This window comes from Tachysurus vachellii, chromosome 25 (assembly GCF_030014155.1).
Source record: "Tachysurus vachellii isolate PV-2020 chromosome 25, HZAU_Pvac_v1, whole genome shotgun sequence".
Classification (NCBI taxonomy): Eukaryota; Metazoa; Chordata; class Actinopteri; order Siluriformes; family Bagridae; genus Tachysurus; species Tachysurus vachellii.
Window position 1 is genome coordinate 11,921,700 of NC_083484.1, and position 16,174 is coordinate 11,937,873.

Consider the following 16,174-nt stretch of genomic DNA (forward strand, 5'->3'; position numbering starts at 1 on the left):
ACATACACATCTTACCCTCCTATATGGGTGTAATAGTAAGCCAAAGCTGGTTCTTCCTTAAACTGCTGCAAAGTTGGAAACACACAATAGCATAGAATATTTTTGTGTATAGAATATCTCTGTAGATTTACAATTTCTCTTTACTGGAACTAAAGGGTCCACATCTGTTCTGGCTTGACAGTGCCTCTGTGAACAAAGCGACCTCATGAAGAACTCATTAAGACAAAGATTGTCGAGGTTTAAATGGCCTGCACAGATCCCTGACCTCAACCCCAATGAACATCTTTGTTATGAACTGAAATGCATACTGAATCTCATTTCTCATTGTCTGACACATTGCCTAACCAACATTAACCAAGAACTGCTGATCTAATGTAGTGGAAAGAAAAATGGATAGATAGATAGATAGATAGATAGATAGATAGATAGATAGATAGATAGATAGATAGATAGATAGATAGATAGATGTTGTGCAGATATATATGTAAACATATGTACAGCATGTAATATATATAGGTATAGATGTTAACATACAGTATCTACAGCATGTAATATATAGAGAAATATAAAGGCTATGGCAGTGCAGAGATGTGTGGACATTGTTGAAAAACAATTTTATTACTATAGCAAAGATGAACCAAATCTGGAATATGATGTTCAGAAACCATATATGAGTGGATGGTCAGGTGTCCAAAAAGTTTTTGTGATTTAGTTTATTAACATATAATGAGCATGATATAAATATGGGGTTTTATTTAGTTTGTCTTTTTTTCAGCCCTTCTATCCTTGTATTAGGGCTGACCAATAATATGCTATAATTGAGTATTATGATAAAGTATGTCACAATATGATTTTTTTTAATAATTAATTTATATATATATATATATATATATATATATATATATATATATATATATATATATATATATATATATATATATATGTGTGTGTGTGTGTGTGTGTGTGTGTGTGTGTGTGTGTGTGAAACACACATTCAACTGAACTCCCAACATCACAGTGACACAAAATGAAGATTTTTTTTAGAGTAAACATACAATATTTATGATTAGATTAGATTAGATTAGATTCAACTTTATTGTCATTACACATGTACAAGTACAAGGCAACGAAATGCAGTTTAGGTCTAACCAGAGTGCAATAGCAGCAAGTGCAGGATATACAGTTTTTACAAGACTTCGATAAGTTAAATAAGTTAAATAAAATGGTAATATGAAGTGATTTACAGATGTGTGTGTACTATGAACATAATATACAGCTGGCTATAATTATAACTGAAATTTACAGAAGGATGTAACAAAATAAATGGCTATTGCTATAAACAGTAATTTACAGATGTGTATGTGCATTATGCATTGATTAAACAGAAGAGCACCACTGAGTTAAGGTAGATTTTCACTCGCATTGTATGATTCAAACCTTTATATTCATTTGTAAACATAAAGCATTTCCGCGACTCCAACACCAGGGGGCAGTAATGTCACGTTGTCACTCGGTCGATACCACAATGCATTTGGGGCGTCACGTGACCAGGTGCAACATTAGCAGCACGTAAACACGCATGTTTGTCTCGTAGTTGTTTTATTTAACTATTTAATCGTTCGCTGTTTAAATAATTAAGCGAATAGACGTTCAATAAAGACTTTATAAAAGCGTTATGAAGGTGAAAGTGCTTTCTCGGAACCCGGATGATTATGTTCGAGAAACTTCTAAAGATATACAACGTGGTGAGTGGACTGCTTATGCTAAGCTAATGTTGCTTATGCTAAGCTAATGTTGCTTATGCTAAGCTAATGTTGCTTATGCTAAGCTAATGTTGCTTATGCTAAGCTAATGTTGCTTATGCTAAGCTAATGTTGCTAAAGGGCTGAACCCAAAAAGCTTAGTAGTCACTCTGTAGGTGACCTACATAGGCCTTAATACAACGTTAGCATTTAGTGAATTATGTAAGGAATTAAGTCTAATTAACCCTAGTTCTGTAATGTATTGTTCATCTTCTATTTTATGTTACATTTTTTTAAAATCCTGTTCTCTTCTCCACCTTAGCAGCTACAAAAACTTTCCTTTTTTCATTTCTCTTGAACATAACAAGTCATGTAAATAAATCAGACACTGCAAATCTGCAAAACTGTCTGGTTCAGTGGTTTGATGAAACTCTGACACTGGAGACTCTTACCGTATTTTTTAATTCCGTCCATTTGTTAATTGACTATTTCAATTTTATGTTTTGTGTGTGTGTTTTTTTTTTTAAAGTTCCCAGGAATTATGATCCTACTCTTCATCCCTTTGAGGTGCCCAGGGAGTACACACGAGCCCTGAATGCCACTAAACTCGATCGGATATTTGCGAAGCCTTTCGTGGCGTCACTGGATGGCCACAGAGATGGCATCAACTGCATTGCCAAGCATGCCAAGAGTATCTCTACTTTGTTGTCTGGAGCTTGCGATGGACAGGTATACTAATATTACTTTGAAGGAAAAATTCCCACCTGAATGACTTGCAGGTTAATCTTTATAATCACCATGTGATTTTCAAAAACGTCCAATGAGCTTTCAAATTGCTCACGTACTTAATTTCAATCTCTATTACTTCTACATGGTTTGGTGAACATCTCTCTCATTGCCCATGCTTTGGTTTCTAACAGGTAAAAATTTGGAACCTGAGCAAGCGGGAATGTCTGCGGACGATCCAAGCTCACGAAGGCTTCGTCAGAGGAATGTGTTCGCGCTTCTGTGGAACTTCGTTTTTCACGGTACATCAACACGTTTTTCTGGCATTGTATATGCATGTTAGAACATGCATGTATATGCAGCTTTTCTGTTTTCTGATAAACGCCAGCCTAATTTGTTCTGTATGGTGCAAGAACTTTTATTCTATGTTTCCTGTTGCAGGTAGGGGATGATAAGACCATTAAGCAATGGAACATGGAGGCTCCTGGTTATGGGGTGCGTGAGGTACCATTGGCCACTATACTTGGGAAGGTACGTTATTTAATTTTTTTTTTTTTAACAAAGACATATGTTGTCATACGTTGTTTGGGACACGTGTTACCTGAACAGATTTTTAGGTTAATGTACCTAATCTACGTCTGTAAATTAGTGATCCAGGGTTAATGTATTTATCGATAGAGACTTCAAAGCACTTTTGTACGTCGCTCTGGATAAACGCATCTGCCAAATACCGTAAATTTATTGACTCGTGCGGTATTTTTCTTCATGTTGTAGGCTGTGTTCACGGGCATTGACCATCACCAGACTGAAGGCACTTTTGCAACATGTGGCCAGACTGTGGACATCTGGGACGAACAGAGGAGCAGCCCCATTCGCTCCTTCAGCTGGGGGGTGGACAGCTTCAGCTGTGTTCGCTATAACCCTGTAGAGGTGAGATCACACACATGCCTTTTATGAAAATTTATGTAACACCTCATTTAGTCTGAGATGTGCCAAAATGCATCACCCAGTGTATTGACCCAGGAAAATGTCTTTAAAAAAACTGGTAAAGACTAAACACAAGTGAGGTAGAGGCTGAGACCGAAACTGTAGTTTAATTGAATATCATTTACGTACATCATAATCATTTTATTGACTAGATGAACTTCAAATATATTACAAAATATAAAATGCTTAATTAACTACATTTTACAGGCTCACAATAATGCCAGTGTGGCCTTAGTAACTTCACAATTTACTCGCATTTGTTTATTAACATCTTTAAACATTTATTACCTTTTCTTACATTCAAGCACATAAAGCATAAGTTGATAGTTTACAGGAGGTACGTTTGATATTTTCCTGCCAGTCCCCTGTTGAACAATAATGTGCTAGAGCAAATAGTGAGAGTGTTTCAACATTAAACAGCTACCAGAGTTACAGACATTTAAGTCAACATGAATATATACTATGGTGCTTGAAGATATGATAACAGTGCTAACATTGTGAATGGTTTTGCAGACAGAACTCCTTGCCAGCTGTGCCTCAGACAGAAGTATCATACTGTACGACATGAGAGAGTCGGCTCCACTGAAAAAGGTATTAATATAGCCTTAGGATTCACTGACACTAAGGGTTTTTTCTCTTTTGTTATATTGATCATGACAACCCTGTCCTCTATTTCAGGTTGTAATGCAGTTGCGAAGTAACACACTTTGCTGGAACCCCATGGAGGCGTATAATTTCACATGCGCCAACGAGGACTATAAGTGAGTCACGTGACCTTTGGTGCTGATGTGAAGATAACGAATGAAACGTAGAGGAAGCACCAGCACCGACAGTAATTCAACTGACTAAGCAATTTTTAATTTCTTTGTGTTTAGTCTGTACACCTATGACATGAGGCGTCTGGACACACCACGTACCGTGCACATGGACCATGTATCTGCTGTGCTGGACGTTGATTACTCGCCCACGGGGACAGAGTTTGTGTCAGCTAGTTTTGACAAGACGGTTCGCATCTTTCCCAAACACAGTGGTCACAGCAGGTAAATGAGGAGAATCAGACCTCCTACAATCTATTAGCTGTGTGGAAATGATGATGGTTATGTTTCTGTAACAGCAGCTCAGGCAGGGTGTGTAAGGTTTCTCATTTTGTTGAGACTTAAACAAAAAAAAAAAAGATGTATATAATCAATAATGTGGTGAACCTTTCTGTATAGAGAGGCTTACTTACATTACATTTATGGAAGGAGTCTTCATTGTCAGGGCCGTGCAACAGACAACAGTAAAGTGCAAATTTTGACAGAGTCAGGATAGAAGGAGGAAAAATATCTTGATAAATAAAGAAGAATTGCAGAATTGTTGCTTTAATAGAATGTTGCTGTGCTGGTAGGTGTAAATTTGAATAAGCTACTCTAAATGTATTTTTTTTCAGATTTTGTTTATTTTAGCATTTACTTTAATCAAATAATTTAATCAGTCGGTGCAGCAATAGTATATCTCAGCACGACGGCTATATCGACTGTGTCCTGTACATGTGTATGCGAGTCTCAAACTTTTTAATTACTTAATTTTCTCAAATTTTTTAGCAGCCTGAGTGTTTACATTTACATTTCCAGCATTTAGGAGATGCCCTTATCCAGAGCAACTTACATTTGATCTCATTTTTATACAACTGGGCAATTGAGGGTTAAGGGCCTTGCTCAGGGGCCCAGTGGGTGCAGCCTGCTCTTTCTCCTGCTCGGTGTATTGATAGTGTTTTCACTTAATGATGTTGCTGTTTTTTAACAGGGAGGTGTATCACACCAAGCGCATGCAGCACGTCATCTGTGTGAGATGGTCACTGGACAACAAATACATCCTGAGCGGCTCAGACGAGATGAACATCCGCATCTGGAAGGCCAACGCCTCGGAGAAACTCGGAGTGGTGAGCGCTTTTAGTTCCGAGCATCAAATGAGGAGCAATCTGCTGTATTAACTTTAATTCACAGCAGTTTGTGGTGCTCAAGAAAATGATTTTGATATTTCTCCCTGCAGTTTCCAAGCTGTTAATCTTGTGATGACTTGGCTCTTGTTTGACAGAGCACATGAATTTAACCGCGTGAACTGTTCTACAGCACGTGATTGGATCTGATCCACGGATTTTCTTGGCCGTGGCTCGAATGCCAGTTTTATATATTTATTTATTTTTTAAATCGAAACTTGCCGGGATCGACAGTAGCGGCTGCTGCAAAGCACTTAGAATAATGTGCAATAAGAAACGGCATCACTTTCAATAAGTGGCTTTATGGCAGCGTGGCTGCTGTTTAGGCTTTGCCAAGAAAGGACCTGGTTTCTCTCGTCAAAGTGCTGTAATGCGATTTTATGATGCAGATAACAGAATGAACACTAAAAATCAGAAATCAATTTCCCAGATCTGCACAGGTATAAAAAAAAAGATGATACAGAGAGAAACTGCACGTAATCAGCACAATTTTTCACACTAATTCTGTCACAATATTTAGTGTATTTCTAGTTATGTCATTTCTGGCATTTATATTGTATGAAATTTCATATTGACGAAACACATTTGAGTCCCATATTCATTCTAAACGTATCTCCATCCTTCTTTAACCTTATTGGTTCTTGTCTTTGGCTCATCACAGCAATATATATGTTAAATTAGCTGAGATTTATTCTCACCGGAGTTAAGCATTGCGTCTCTCAGCACTTTAAATCATCCAATCACTTAAAGCAAAGCCGCTTCGTGAACAATAATGAAGCATCAAACAATCAAGAGGGCTTTAATTAAAAGCAGAAGAGATGCTGAATCAAGCCTCAGACCTCACCAGTTTTTCTGTGGATGAGGTGCATTGTTGGGAAATCATGTGACTTGTGTGATTTTTAACAAAAAGCAGTTCTTTCTCTAAAATGAGAGAACAATACTTGCCAGACTGCATTATGCAAGTGTAGAGTTTGGTGGAGGAGGGATTATGCTGTGGGGTTGTTTTTCAGCGGTTGGACTTGAGCCCCATAGTTCCAGTGAAAGGAACTCTTAATGTTTCAGCATACCAAGACATTTTGGACAATTTAATTCTCCCAAATTGTGGGCACAGTTTGCGCATGGCCCTTCCCTGTTCCAACATGACTTCACACAAGTGCACAAAGCAATGTCCATAAAGAGTTTTGTATGGAGGAACTTTACTGGCCCGAACAGAGTCCTGATCTCAACAACGTTTGGGATGAATCAGAATGGAGACTGTAAGCCAGACCTTCTCGTCCAGTGTCAGTGCCTGACCTTGCAAATGTGCTTCTAGAGGAATGGTCAAAAATTCCAATACACACACTCCTAAACCTTGTGGAAAGCCTTCCCAGAAGAGTCATTACATTACGTTTACATGTAAAGTCTGAAGTCCCAAAACTTTTGGCAATATAAGTGTATATATACCCTCAATATAATGATATATATTTATGGAAACTATGCATACAATGTTCTTAGTCTGCCTATAAAAAGCATATACCTCCTGAATATCGTGCTTATACCTCCTGAATATTGTGCTTATATTCCAACGTACAGAATATTCCTAATACATAACAACTCCACCCACCCCTTCCCTCTGTTCGATACGCACCATGTACGGGACAGCATGCTACATTTTTTTGCCTTTTTCTTCCTTGTCTAATTGTTGTTTTTGTATTTTAATATTGATTCTACCAACAGATAAACAGTGTCATCGTCTTTTATATCTGAGTCAGAGAAGCAGTTTCCCTGCACTGAATCCTAACCATTGCAGGGGTTAATATCAGTGCTCTAGTTTATACAGGCTTCACATGCTCGTCATTAAGAACAGTGTAATTAAGGTTTAACAGGCCTCTTGTTTTTGTCGAGTGAAGCAGAGCTGCTCTTTGGCATCAGCAGCTATTATCTTTAAATAAATTGTGTTTGGTCGGGGTAAGGAAATCGTTGCTTTTAATTAGAATGAAAGCTTTCAGCTGAGGGGCACTTAGACTGGAAGCGAGAACACGGGTTTGTTGGACGCTGACAGAAAGGAGACAAAGGTGGTGATCCTGCTGCCTTTAGAAAGGGTGTCTTAGTGGGTTTATTTATTTATTTTTCGGATGTAATACAAATAAATGACACTTAATAATCATTAATGAGTTAAAAATGTTAGTAGTAGTTTTTGGAAAGTTTTTAATCTCAGCCGGTCAATTGTTTGCCAGAAGCATCCTTTATTGTTAGCACCTAGGCAAAAATATATTTCTTAGTAATGAACCGAAATCTTGGCTCACTGCTGTTTGTCCTTCCACAGCTCACATCTAGAGAGAAGGCCACCATTTACTACAACCAGAAGCTGAAGGAGAAGTTCCAACACCACCCGCAAGTGAAGCGCATCGCTCGCCATCGCCATCTGCCCAGAGACATCTACAAACAGAAACGGGAGATGCTGGAGATGAAGGAGGCAAGACGCAGGAAGTAAGTGAACTCAGCCTCTTTCTAGCTGTTTACTGATTTAATAAGTTTGATTAAATATTGTTTCATTCCATGAAGCAAAGGACTCTTTAATATACACCAACCAGCTGCTTTACTAGGAACACCATACTGATACTCAGCAGGGCCCGTGTTTGCTCTCAGAACAGCCTCTGTTCTTCATGGCATGGATTGCAAGGTGTCAGGAACGCTCCTTTGAGATTCTCATCCATGTCGGCTGCGTCAAATAGAATCGCTGCACATTCATGCTGCAAATCTCCCGTTCTATCCAATTTAAAAGGTGCTCGATTGGATTTGGATCTAGTGTCTGAGAAAGCCCAGTGTTTCAATAAACTCACTATCTTGTTCATGGATCCAGTTTAAAATGATTCCTCACAGTAATTATGGTGAAAGTAGAGACTAAAGATGTTTAAATTGTGGTGGTGAAGCAATGCATGTTGTCAAACGTTACTCAGATAGGATATGGCATTTACGCAATGCTCAGTTAGTCCTACAGGGGCTCAGTGTGTGCCAAGAAAACATTTCCCACACTATCACACCACCACCATGCCGTTGATGCCAGATTGTGACCGTACCATCTGCTTGAAATCAGACCATGTGACATTTTTCCAGTCTTCAGCTATCTGGTTTTGTGAGCCTGTGCTATCTGTAGCCTCAGATTTATGTTCATGCCTCATAGGAGTGGAACCTAATTTCCACTTTTATGAGGCATGAACAAGATCTCCTTTTTTTTGCCTATGGTTTATCTTTTGTGCGTTCTGAGATGCTTTTCTTCTTACCACGTTTGCTAAGAGTGGTTATTTGAGTTACTGTAGCAGTGCTGTCAACGCAGACTCTCTTCAGCAACATTGTGCCTGCAGGGCTGCCACTAGGAGTTTCTTTTCTTTTTTCTTTTTTTTAACCATTCTTTCTAAACACTAGAAAGTTGTGAAACTCCCAAAAGCCAGCAGTGTTTAAAACCATCAAATCAAAACCCCATGCCCTATGTCACAGTCACCGAGATCACTTTTTTCATTGTGATGTTTGTTGTGAACATTAGCTAAAGCTCTTGACTAGCATTTGCAGGATTTTAAGCACTGTGCTGACTTATTTGTTATTCATCCTTTATCGGTGTCCTTAAATTGACATCAGTCCTATCTATCAATCTATCTATTTATTTTATCTGTAATGATATAAAATTACTTTTGTCCATATTTTGCAGCCATAATGGTTATTCCTACACTAGGCTTAGTATTCAAGTAGTAGTGTTTTATACACTTTGGCACACACCACTTTGGCACAGGAGCTCCAGCAGCAGAAAGTTCCATCGCGGATCTCCTAGCTGCATGCCAGGCTATTCCGGCTCCCTCTGAGCTTGCAGGGGAACAGTGAAAGCCTTTGCCAGCTCTCATTTTTCTGAATGCCAAATGCAAGCACCACTAAGGCTGAAAGTGAAAATTGCACATGACAATTTGAGAACGGTGCAATTAATAAGAAACTCTATGAATCATAAGCTTTTAATAATGGTCGCTGTTGGCAGCATTAATTTTTTTCAGCTTCTCTTAAAAAAAATTTCATAGCAAATATTTGTTGCCAAATAAAATGTAGCCAAATCAGCAATAGTAAAATATTTCCCAGGGTTGGTTTCGTGTCCATTGGCGTTCTGATAGCGATTCATTAGATCTCCATAGAGACAAGGATTTCTGTGATCTTTCTGTACGTGTGTGATAGCTTACATATACTTCAGTCCATGCCAAAAAAATAGTTAGTCCTATAGTAGTGCTATATGAGTGTGTTTGTGCTGTTTGACTCACCTGTGCTAAGGAGAAAATGAGCGTCTGTTTGAGTCATGCATCATTCTCATTGTCCCATCTCTCTTTGTCTCTTTCTCGCTCTCTTTCTCTCGCTCTTTTTTTCAGGGAACAAAACGTACGCAAACACAGCAAGCCAGGCTCCGTTCCCTTGGTGACCGAGAAGGAGAAACATGTGGTGACTGTAGTGGAATAACACGTCACTGCCTAGAGGAGCTTCAATCACACACACATACAGACATTCATATATAAAGAGATTAGCAAACCCCAAACAGCTCTGCTGAGTTGCCATTCTGAGACATTTTCAGTAATTACAGCTGCTTCAGTGAGTCTACATTTGTGGTAGACGCTGTCAGGATCAGCTGCAGCGGTCATGCATGATATTCATCAGAATATGATCAGGAATTCTTTATAGATCTTTACTGATCTATATCATTATTTTTATTATTGAACATATTTATGTTTTCCTCTCAGCATGAATTTATGCTCACATGTAATAAAATGTTGACTATGTAATAATTTGCTTCGAGACTTCTTTTTGTACATCTCAGTTTTTTTCCCTCAGTTCTGTGTGTTTTTTTTTTTTTTCCCTGATACTTAATTGTCTTACCGCTGAGACGATCTTATCTCTTTATAAAAGACCGGCTCAGTCCTTAGTCTGTTAATCCAATCATTTCATTCTCTGTAGCTTTATCTATAATCCCAACTCAGAGTCTGCCTTTATTTTAATTGTTAGTATAATTTAATACTGTTATTGTTCACCATATATGTTGTTTCAGTTCAAATACTGGACAGTTTAAGTAACACCTATGGTAATAATGATTTTCGACTCCTTTCTTCAATAATGTAGGAGACAACTGAAAGCTAAATTTTCTTGAATAGTGATAAGTTTAAATATTTACTTAGAAAAATAATTCGTATAGGAGAGGACGTGACATGGGGTGTACAAGATTCATGTTTTTTTATTTTAGCTTAATATAGGTCCATTTTGCTGTGAATTCATGAGATTTGGTGTAGTGAGTGGGTGGGAAAGTTGGTGATTTGATTAAGGGAAAAAAATCAATGAGCTGCTAATTATTAACTATTAACTAGTTAATAATCTGAATCTAATAATTATTAAATCAACCAGTTTTCTTACTGTTGCTTTGGTGTACAGATAGAATTATAATTCGCTGTGTTTTTGCATGTTTTCTCATGCAAAACAATAACCTGTGCTCTGGATCAACCTGGGGATGATTTGAAGATTAAATGAGAAAAAAACATCTAGAAATACGCTTAATAATTTTAGATATGTATACAAACATTCTAATAATATAATAAGATTTTCTTTTTGCAGTGATGAATGTAGTCTTTACTTTTGGCAGTAACAGTGATCTTATTTCAGTTTAGAAAATTCTGTAATTTTATAGTCAAAGTGTCATGGTGACCATGTCTCAGTCCACCACACAGATATGATAGTGAGAGACCTGACAAAATAGCCTTTGAGTTATATAACTGGATTCATCCATTCAGAATCCTTGATTTGAATGCTGGTCTGTGTTCTGCCGGCTGGCGCGTCTGACCAATCAGAGCAAGGCAGATTGGAGAGGGTGTAGCTTTGGAGCAGAGTGGTTGTTATTTTTAGCTCGGGGGGTTTTTCCGATCCCGCCGTGATCCTCCTCCAGTCCGCGTTTTCCAGCTGCTCTCTCCGGCCGTCAATGACCGAGCACCGCTGTCGGTGCTGAGCTCTGCGTCCATTTTTTTCTCTCATCTCCTTTCTGTGCATTTAAGAAACCTTAAAGAACACACAAACCTGGAAGAGAGAAGAAAGAAAAGCACGAAGGGATTCAAAGCACACTGGATGGGTTTTTTTTGGTCTTAAGCGATGGGTTAGGACGGATTTTAACATGATGGCACAATAAACGGGCTCCTTTTGCACATCTGTACGTCCGGAGAGGGTGAGATAAGCTACATCCTTCCTCCTAAATACACAAATCTTTTATCAAGGGTTTTTATAATCCATACAGAGAAGTCTCTTGAATTTGTCATGTGTGGAAATTAAGCATAGATGTAGAGATTTCAGCTTGGGATTAATTTCATGATCCTTCCGTTTTTGCGTTAAGTAGCCTTAAACTCATCCTATTCATCTTTCTGCTTATTATAAGTAGCTAGGGATGAGTGTTTTTACCTAGTACTCTGTTCAGATTTTTGTTTTTTGTGGTTTGCAGCAAATTGGAGAGGAATCACTTGAAATATTGTGCATTCACAAAAATTAGATGCACTTTAATTATAGGCCTTTGTTGCGCGTGTATGATCCGTAATGATAATCCATGCACTGTGTGATTTGTGTGTGTATGTGTGTGTTGTAGCGTGTGTGTGTGTGTGTGTGTGTGTGTGTGTGTGTGTGTGTGTGTGTGTGTGTGTGTGTGTGAACATGGCCGCTCCGCTCGCGCACCGGGGCCTGGCCGACATGCCGGACCTGAGCCACCTCACCGACGAAGAGAGGAGGATCATCCTCGACGTCATGGACCGCCAGAAGAGAGAAGAGGAGAAAGAACAGTCCATGCTGAAGTAAGACAAGCGTAAAACATGATTCTCTGTTTTCTGCCAAAGCACTGTTACTTCCTGAGAGTGTGCTGAATAGGCTGGATCAGAAAAGCTCACTTTTTTTTTTTACTTCCTGAATTGATCAACCTGCATCTTCACTTGCCGGGTTAAACCAGACGCCATTTTTGATCCCTTTGTACGTTTACATCAATTTGTGTTGTAAAATTTGTTGCTCCAGCTGCTGGAACTGAGCAGCGGCTGTGAGTCGTTTCAGCACCACGGAGCTGTCCACGTACTCGGTCTATCAGCTAGGTTTCTCAATCCTTCTGTCTGTAACAAAACGGCACATCTGTCTTTCCTAACACAGCAGGTTTAGATATTCAGGTCATTAACAGTCCTACAGGGTGTGTTCAGGTGCACAAGTTGCATGTTTACACCACATGATTCATGCATCTTTAATGTGAAGTCTATCACTTGTACATCTACATTTAGTCATTTGATAGATGTTTTCATCCAACATGACTTGCAAATGAGCAGAGCAAACGAGGGACAAGGGGGTATGGTGATGCAGCATGTAGCCTGACTCACAACTTCAGGTTCCTGGTTTCAATCCTGAGACTATAAGACAGACAGTTCGAATTCGGATCAAATCAGAAACTGTGGTGCTGTAAGGCGGCAATGCAGCACACTGCGTTATCATGCCAGCGTATGTCATTTTTAATTTCCTTTGGGAGGTCATAGTCCACATGTCTTCTGTTGTATTGCACTGATGTATATTTTTGGTTGACAAACATTGGCTTGGAAATTAATACACAGTAATATCACCCTTGTATAACATCTGGTAAAAATAAACAATATCCCAGATGTCCTGATTGCCTGGAACTGCCTGCACTCAAGCATTTATACCTTTACATTTATAATGCACTTATAATCCTCATACTCAAGACATGAATTGACCAGGTGTAAACAAGGTCCTTTGCATAGAATGTAAGAAGGTACATGATTTAAATGTATTGTTATACCTTATGGGATTCATTTACAATGTAGAGCTACTTTCTCCTTCTCTAATACATCAGACTCAACTCAACTCAATAACAAGCTCATCATGGTGTTATAATTGGTGTATTAGAACAGAATTAAATTATACCGTGTAAGGTTACTTCATGACTCGGATTGAATAACAGCGAGTAGCAGTGGCTCGAGGAGCCTGTTCGCTGATTAAGATTTATAACTGTCATTTCTACACAAAGTAATATAACAGATTTGAAAAGAATCTGACACAAATAGAAATGTACACAATGTTGACTTAAATCAAACATGTACAGCTGTTAAACCTGATTGAATTGAGAAACATTATCCTAGTTAGTTTATGTACAACATGATTTGAACGTGTTTTTTTTTTTTCAAAGCACTGAATAAAATCAAACACAGAGCTCATACCTGAGCTGAGACTCAAACCCACATCACTGGTGTTTTGCAACAGACCCATTAGCAATAAAACTGTTCTAACATTCATATACTAGGTAACTAAATTTAATCTCCAAACATCCCTGTGAGATTTTACAGTGTAAGTGGTTTAGTTTAATGCAACACCTACTGATCAGAATTAGAAAGAAGAAATTCAACCTAGTAATTAAAAACTTGACTTGAAATAAGCAATGAAACCATATTTTGTTGTCACATACATACATGTCATACAAAATACTTTTTCCTAAATCTGGCTGAACACATTATCTTTTTTCTCAGCATATTGGTCTTATGATGGGAAGTTTGTATGCTTATGTGTGTCTTGGAGGTTTCGAGTACTCATAAGAGTAACTCAAAGTCATAAGAGGTCAGATTCTGAAGCTGAAGAATAGGTTACTTTATGGCTCATGCTCATAATATTTATACCGCTTCCAAAACATGGTGAACACGACACTCTGAGCTCATCTGTGGCCAGGATTTGTTTGGTTTAACCTTTGGAAAGAGTGTGATAAGTTTACAGCAGAGCCATCAAGGACCCTGCGTAATCACGGTTTCCCGTACTGAGTTAAATATTAATGCTGTGTGAGTGTCAACAGAGCAGACCTATGGTTGAAGTGACTCATCTACTTAAAGCCTGAGCCACTGCAGTGTCACTGTGTGAATCATCCATAAGCACATATATACACTTCTACGCCATGAAGCTGTTCATTGTGAATGAGCGGAAGAGAGTTGTACAGACAGAGATAGATAGATTGAGAGAAGAAAAGGAAAAGAGAGGGAGGGAGAGACGGAGGGAGAGAGGGAGGAAAAGACCATTTAGTATTTGGATGGTACAGATGTCAATCATCGCTGCTTAGCACCACTACACTCACCGGCTCAAGCATATTGTGTGTACGCACTGGTGTAGAATTACAGGACAACTCAGCGGCTTGGTGACTCCCAACTACTCTGCAGACTCATATGTTCTCTTTGTCATTTGCCAGCTGTTGGGTTGGGCTATGACCGTGAGCATTACCTCAGAGGAAGCTAGTCATGTAACATAGTAAAATACTTCAGAATAGTATTTTTAGTACGTAGTAGATCATGCTAACATTTAATATTAAAGAATATGATTATTTCACCCAATTATGCTTTACACCTATAATGGAGGAGTGTTATTTAATGTTTTTAAACAATTAAAAAAACATTTATAAAGTAAAATTTCATGTAAAATAATTCATAATGTAAAAATAATGAATTCTTCAATCTGATTGGTCAGATGGTGTTGAAGGTGTCTAATATTTTACTGTTTCTATAGCAACAGGTCATTCACACAGACTTGTGTAGGAGGCATTGTACATAATCTAAAACTAATAATAATAAACAAATGAAATAAATCTTAATGGAAGAAGTCTCCAGTGTCAGTGGTTTGTAATAGTCACTTTATTATCCATTATTGAAACATGAGGACTTGATATGAGGTACTGTATTACTGTGTAAACATGCCCTTTTTGGAGGGAGAGAAACATTTTGTCTGGTGAGGTTAGGACATTTTATAATAGCTGCTATAACCAAAGTGATAACAAATTACACACACACAACAGGCTGTAGTCCAATCTGAGGATCCTGGGAGAGCAGAGGCAGGAAGAACCCTCGGTGTTTGCCAACTTACTGTCATCTTGCTGGAAAAGCCACAAAGAAAAAGATAATAACTCAGGGGAAGCCAGACATAGAGGAAAACAAAGAGGCAGTGTGAGAGGATGGTGGGTGTGATGATGATCACAGCAAAAATAGTGTTATGGGTCACAAGTAGAGAGAGATTTGCATTTCTTGAAGGGAATACTACAGCGTGCACTTGATCTGTGTGTGTGTGTGTGTGTGTGTGTGTGTGTGTGTGTGTGTGTGTGTGAAAGAGAAAGAGAGAGAGAGAGAGAGAGAGAGAGAGAGAGTTTTAAGCAGAGCTGCTGATTGATTGGATGTAAAAGGCGTTTAGCAGGTTTGCTGTGTATCCCTGTGTGTGCGTATGTTTGTATGTCCTCCCCATGCTCTGGGTGTACAGTATGTGTGTGTGTGTGTGTGGGTTTTCTCTAGGTACTTTCCCAAATCCAAATACATGCTTTATAAGCTGATTGGCAGGCTTAAATTGTCTGTAGTGTGTGAATGGGTGCGTGAGTGTGTGTGTGATTATGCCCTGCAATGAGTTGGCACCTTGTCCTGGGTAGGCTCCAGGCTCCCTGTTACCCTGTGTAGGATAAGCAGCTCAGAAAATGAATGGATGGTTTTTTTATCCATACATGTTGCTGTTTTGCAATGGATAACAAAAAAAAAACAACAACAATGGTAATAATAATATGATGATGATGAGGAGGAGGATGAGGAGGAGAAGGAGTGAGGAAGAAACATCTGTAGGACTGAACATGACAAAGCAACATGGAGGTACAGACATAGATTTTCCTCTAAATACAAACTCAACAGGTTCCCAAGGCCATCAGCCG

General features: G+C 38.6%; 2 protein-coding genes across 2 annotated transcripts in view; both read left to right on the top strand.

Annotated features, from left to right (window-relative positions):
- The first annotated feature begins 1,521 nt into the window (after positions 1-1,521).
- Positions 1,522-10,226, top strand: dcaf13 (ddb1 and cul4 associated factor 13). Its single transcript, XM_060861970.1, has 11 exons — positions 1,522-1,745; positions 2,272-2,471; positions 2,663-2,770; positions 2,910-2,999; positions 3,243-3,398; positions 3,969-4,046; positions 4,134-4,216; positions 4,331-4,495; positions 5,241-5,376; positions 7,739-7,902; positions 9,816-10,226. The coding sequence occupies exons 1-11, from the start codon at positions 1,676-1,678 to the stop codon at positions 9,901-9,903; spliced, it is 1,338 nt and encodes a 445-aa protein (XP_060717953.1). The 5' UTR covers positions 1,522-1,675; the 3' UTR covers positions 9,904-10,226.
- A 1,162-nt stretch (positions 10,227-11,388) lies between these two features.
- rims2a (regulating synaptic membrane exocytosis 2a) overlaps positions 11,389-16,174 on the top strand; it is a 167,193-nt gene continuing 162,407 nt past the window's right edge. Inside the window, exons 1-2 of the mRNA XM_060861272.1 lie at positions 11,389-11,629; positions 12,056-12,257. Coding sequence (XP_060717255.1) covers positions 12,121-12,257 — 137 coding nt within the window. The 5' untranslated portion in view covers positions 11,389-11,629; positions 12,056-12,120. The remainder of the gene's footprint in view (positions 11,630-12,055; positions 12,258-16,174) is intronic.